This window comes from Lepeophtheirus salmonis, chromosome 1 (assembly GCF_016086655.4).
Source record: "Lepeophtheirus salmonis chromosome 1, UVic_Lsal_1.4, whole genome shotgun sequence".
Lineage (NCBI taxonomy): Eukaryota > Metazoa > Arthropoda > Copepoda > Siphonostomatoida > Caligidae > Lepeophtheirus > Lepeophtheirus salmonis.
Window position 1 is genome coordinate 31,650,283 of NC_052131.2, and position 5,308 is coordinate 31,655,590.

A 5,308-nucleotide genomic window follows, 5' to 3' on the forward strand; every position below is an offset into this window, starting at 1 on the left:
AAAATAATAATTTAGGAAGAGGAAGGGCATCAGAAAATTGATGATGAGGATTACAACGGTTCTTTTAAATATTTGATAAGAAATCGATAAGATCCAAGATCATTCTCATATTTGGGAATTTCGATACTACGATAACTCAATTAATATTATTAAATTTTTATTTGACCTATTACCATCACTCGGACTTGATTTTATTATAACTTATCCTATACTCAGCGACATAATTATTCGTCCAAGTCGATGAAGAGTTGCCTACCCTTGCTGTAGATCATATTTACTTACTCAAATAACTAAATAAATACATTTTTTGCTCCAGGACAATACATTTTTTATTAGAACTCATTCTTTTTTATTGCGTTTAAACATTAACAAACAATACACATTATTCGAAGAATTGAAGATATTCTCATTATAAAGGCTTCCTGTTTACTCGCTATTAAGTTTTTTAAACTCTTTTGATTTATTATATTGATATCTAATTGTTTTCTTGCTCTCAGAATTTTATAATTGACCTAAGAGAAGTATTTTTTGCCATACGGTTAAAAATGTTACATGCTATACTTAGAACATATTGGTTGATTAGCCTCACATTCTACTTCGTCAATGCCTGAAGCATAAGGATCATGTTAAAAAATACTTTATTCGATTAAATATTGTCTGGTTATTTTTAAATTTGAAAAACATAACACCAAGTTAGGAAGGGTAAGTACATAAAAAATGGTTGATATCGACCTCATCCAATAATTTTTGAGACATAATATACAATATGGTCCAGTTGATGTTTGTTTAGCTGCTAAAAAACGTATCATTGGTGATACTTGTTACTTTGTCTCAGTATATTTCCCATTCATCAGGCCAACATGAAAAATCTTTTAAAAAGTGAAGCTGAGAGTAGTCCATAAAGCCGTTGAAAAACTTTTCTATAACATAGTAGCATCCTTGCTTAATATTTTTATAGAAATATCCTTACGTCGATAGTTGTTCGTATCCTCAGATTGAATTTTATACTCGGAAGATAAAAAAATGCGAGTCACATATAGCAGAATATTTTGAAGGCTCCTAATGGCTAATTGTTAAAAAACTTTGATCCATAGACTTCGTCATTCCTTATCCTTTGGAATAATATGGAAACGCCTTTTGGCGGGAGGAGGGTCCTTCTTCTGAGACTTAGTTAGCCTTTAGCCACTAAGGCATCCAGGCGTGACACAAAGTTTCCCATTACTTGTATGAACTTATACTTAAACAGTTTACAGTTAAGTCAAATTTCCTCCGAGAAGTGAAAATGAATCCTACTTGTTAGACTTGTTTGGAATGGTTGCGAGAGTCTTCCCTTCCTTATCTAAGAATTCATTGGTATAAATTATAATCATAATGAATAACTGTTTTACAACTTACAAATACTGCAATATGTATATTGCAATTTGTAATGATGAAATATTATTAAAATAGATAAAAAATACACTGGGGTCAGACAACAGTTGATGTAATCTTAAAGGATTAGTGGCCTTTAGCAACCCAGCTTGATATTAGCTCAAGCAACTGTGAGTCACGCCCTTGGCGGATCGTGTATATTTTTAGTTTGTGTTATGTATTGTCTTTTATGTGCTTTTATCTAACGACGTAGGGATTTGTTTTAAATAGATAGTACATTTTTATTAAGTAGATTTTATATGTAACATGTTTATACATTTTAGTAGTTTTGGCTATGTACGTCCTTTTTGGTTTTAATCCCTTAAAGAATTAATATATCAGTGTATGCTTGTACCCCCAATATAAAGGTCTCCTTATTGCCTTTGCTCCGGTCCGTTACTTCCGTCTGTGGGTAGTGTTCGCAATACACTACAGTTTGCTTGTGCCTATTGTGTCTATTTGTTAGCTGCCACGTTTTTTTTTGGAATTGGTAATCTGAAAAATGATTTTTTTTTCTTTAGCTGTTGTCATTATTATTTAACTTAATAGAATTTTTTGTTAACAAGGTAACGCCGTGCATTCTCTAATTAAACGTTATGACAACTAATCTGTTTTCCTCAAAAATAGTCTTCAAATTGTCCATGTTGATTTTGAGTTTTTTTAACATGCTTAAAATGCACACGATTTTCATCTCTAATTATGCCCCCCGCCCCTCCTCTTATACTTTTAAAATTTTTGCATAAAGTCCTCAAACTTATAAAAACAGTAAAAAATAACTCAAAAAGTTCAAATTGCAAATTCTCAAACACCAGATTTGTTCCAACAATAATAATTACAAATTCAGGATTAACGCGCGAACATATATACATGTATATTGGAAATATTAATTAAAGTATTAATATCTACGTACTTTAGTTCCACAGATATGAAACTTACCGAAATTTTATTTTTTTAAAGCTATTTTATCAGTTATATTAGAATTTTTACCCTTGTATTAAATGTACTTGTATATGAATTATTTTTATTTTCTGTAAAACATTAAAAAAATATATTTGTATACTGGATATAGAGATATACTATGTATGCAAAAATAATGTATTACATATATCGTATACATGTTGGAAGGTTGTACAAGTTGTGACTCAAAAAATAGTACAAAATGTAGGAAATTGTATGAAGGATTTTCAATATTTGTGACGACATTAAAACAAAAATTAAAAAATATAGTTGATCATTTTTGAATTTTGAAGGACACTCACTAATTGATAAAATGTATTATGTGCCATGTTATAATATTCAAAGGCACACAGATTTAATACTTTTAAACACATACTAAAAGAAAAATTTGAGCAGATCAAAACAAAAGCGTAGCATGAATTAATAGGTGGTAATTAAATTGATTAATGATATAATTTAATAAAACGTAAACATACGTAGAAATTGTAACTTGGACAATCTGCTTTCAACTTGTACACATCATTTATATTAATATAAAAGATAAAAGATTCATTGATTTCCCTTCGTTTTTGTATATAATCTGATGGGATCCATATCCAGGATTTGATTATAAAATCCTTCCAAAATAGATTTTTCTAATTATAGGAGAGTTTTTGTCCAAGTGATGAAAGTTACAAATATCCTTACTCTATCTCTTCAGTCATCTATTAACAGCTTTGCTTTGCCTGAGCAAATTTGACCTATGAAATGGATAAATACTCATACAAATGTTAAACCCCACTATCAATTCCTCTTACCTTGTACTTTTCCAAACTTAAACTTCTCTCCATCAATAGATAAATACCCCTCTGGCATAATGGGCTCTATTATAAAAGCTCTTACAGGAATTATATCCACCCCCGGTTTTCCAACGTGATTTCCCGCTTGAGTATGTAGGAGCCAGTCCAACATTTGTTTTCGATTCATCCCCTCTCTGACAATGACTAACCAGATGATTCCATCGTTCAAATCGCTCTCTGGAGCAAGAAGTCTACAATGGAATTATGATTAAAGGAATCGTATCTTAGAACATGCTTCCTAATTTACGTTTTAGGGTCTAGGAGAGGTAAATTATCTGCATATATCATGATATAGCTTTCGGTTTCCGTGTGCCATTCATCGGGTAGGGTAATTGAGTTCAAAGGGGGCATTTGTATCACAGAATTGCAAGGAACTGAAATGGGCTTCCCCGTCGTGGGGTCCCGCTCTAGTGGAAGATAAGAAAGTTTGGCTTTGTAAAGTTTTGGACTTACTATTCGGCATGCCACCTGTTTTGAAAATATTGAATGAGTTTGATAGAGTATTAAATTTCCCAGGAGTACCAAATGAATTTACCATGAGATAGGCGCGTAAGTAGCCCATACATCTAATCCACTCGGTGGCTATATCCACATCTGCAATGAGCCCTATTGTCACTCCAATGAAACTAAGGACCTTCATTTCCTCTTTTTCGAGTTCAATTTCAATAAGATCCAAGTCTTGCGTTCTCCGCCATGGAGTACATCCTTCAAGGCAGTCTTTAAGCCAAAGTCCTCAAAGTAAGGAGCATTTCGCTTCCTTGCCAAGGAACATGACAAAGCATTCCCCGTACCACAAGGAATCAATCCAATCCACACATTTGCAATCCCTTCCTTCCAATCCGACCTTTGGTATAGACCATTGATGACCTCAAATAATAGTCCATCCCCTGAGACTGTAACAATATGAATAGGCTCATTGAGATCCAAGTGTTTAACATGATCTAAACAATGTCCAGCAAACTCTGTGTAAATAATTTCCACATTACTCCTTGAAAGGAGTTTGGGTTGAAGTTTATTGCGAAAAACAGAGTTGGCTTTTTTGTTCCAGAGTGAGGATTGATGTAGATGAGAAGTTTTTTGGGCACATTCGTGTTTTTTGTTGTTGTGGTTCTATTCTTAAGCATTCTTAAGCAGATAGGTAGGTATGGAATTAATAGTGAAGAACGAAGTACTTATACCTGTCTCATAACAACAAGACTTCCACTACACTTCAAGTGAACAAGTAGTCTATCATACAAAAATGATCATAACCATGCATATACTTATATAGATAGGTGGATATGCTCTACACTCCACGCCGTTTACAAATAAAACTCAGCCACAGATTTGAATTGATATTTTTCCTCTTGTACCTCTATATCAACCTCCGTCATCCCTGTAATTTTTAGAAACGTCATTAAGTTTTTATGTACTTAGAATAAAGAGTATAAGGTGGTATGTTGGAGTTCTAAGAAGAGGAGAGATCCATTGCTTCCTTATCAATCTAAGTTTTTATAAATATAGGTACCTTAACTCACGCGTTTTGACTACTCTTATCAAAATCGACTCATCAAACAATATAATATTATCTCGTAACGTAAAGATCGTTTTTATTAGATGTTAGCATTGTAGATTATTGTTATCTTGACTACCTTAACAATCAAACTTATACGAGTAAAAATTTATTTTCATTCAGATTAAGGGAAATGAGGATTTATTATTAAGTAGTTAGAAGTCAATAGAAGACCAACAACCATATGACTTCAACCTTACTCTCTATCAAAAATCTATCCCTGTAGTGTTATTATTAACTAGCAGTAGTATCTGGCATTGCCTGGAATAATAAGATTCGACGAACAGACAAACTTAGCTTTTAAATATAGAAGAAAGCTGCCCAAGAAATACTCAGTGTTTTTCTTGAGCACACTCACATGTAGTTACTCAATTCATAGATTTTCTCTCCTTAAAAATGAAAGAATAATAATGACAGCTAGAGATAATTAAAAGAAAAAACAAAAAACAAAATTGGTCATGCTGCCAACAACAACAAAACTTGCACGCTAAAGAGTGCTTAGTATTTACAACCCTAAATAATAGTGCTACACTTTTCTTTCTTTTTTAAT

General features: G+C 32.4%; 1 protein-coding gene and 1 long non-coding RNA gene across 2 annotated transcripts; both read right to left on the reverse strand.

The window, feature by feature from the left end:
• Positions 1–303: 303 nt before the first annotated feature.
• Positions 304–2,044, reverse strand: LOC121127425 (uncharacterized). Its single transcript, XR_005867835.2, has 2 exons — positions 1,396–2,044; positions 304–1,339 (listed from the first exon to the last, which is right to left on the reverse strand). It is a non-coding gene; the product is annotated as an uncharacterized lncRNA (long non-coding RNA).
• Positions 2,045–2,411: 367 nt separating this feature from the next.
• Positions 2,412–4,579, reverse strand: LOC121127414 (sphingosine kinase 1). Its single transcript, XM_071891157.1, is given in 7 exon segments — positions 2,412–3,107; positions 3,165–3,397; positions 3,454–3,674; positions 3,742–3,897; positions 3,900–4,316; positions 4,385–4,433; positions 4,512–4,579. Coding segments are annotated over 7 exon segments (1,188 nt in total). The 3' UTR covers positions 2,412–3,063.
• Between the last annotated feature and the right edge of the window lie 729 nt (positions 4,580–5,308).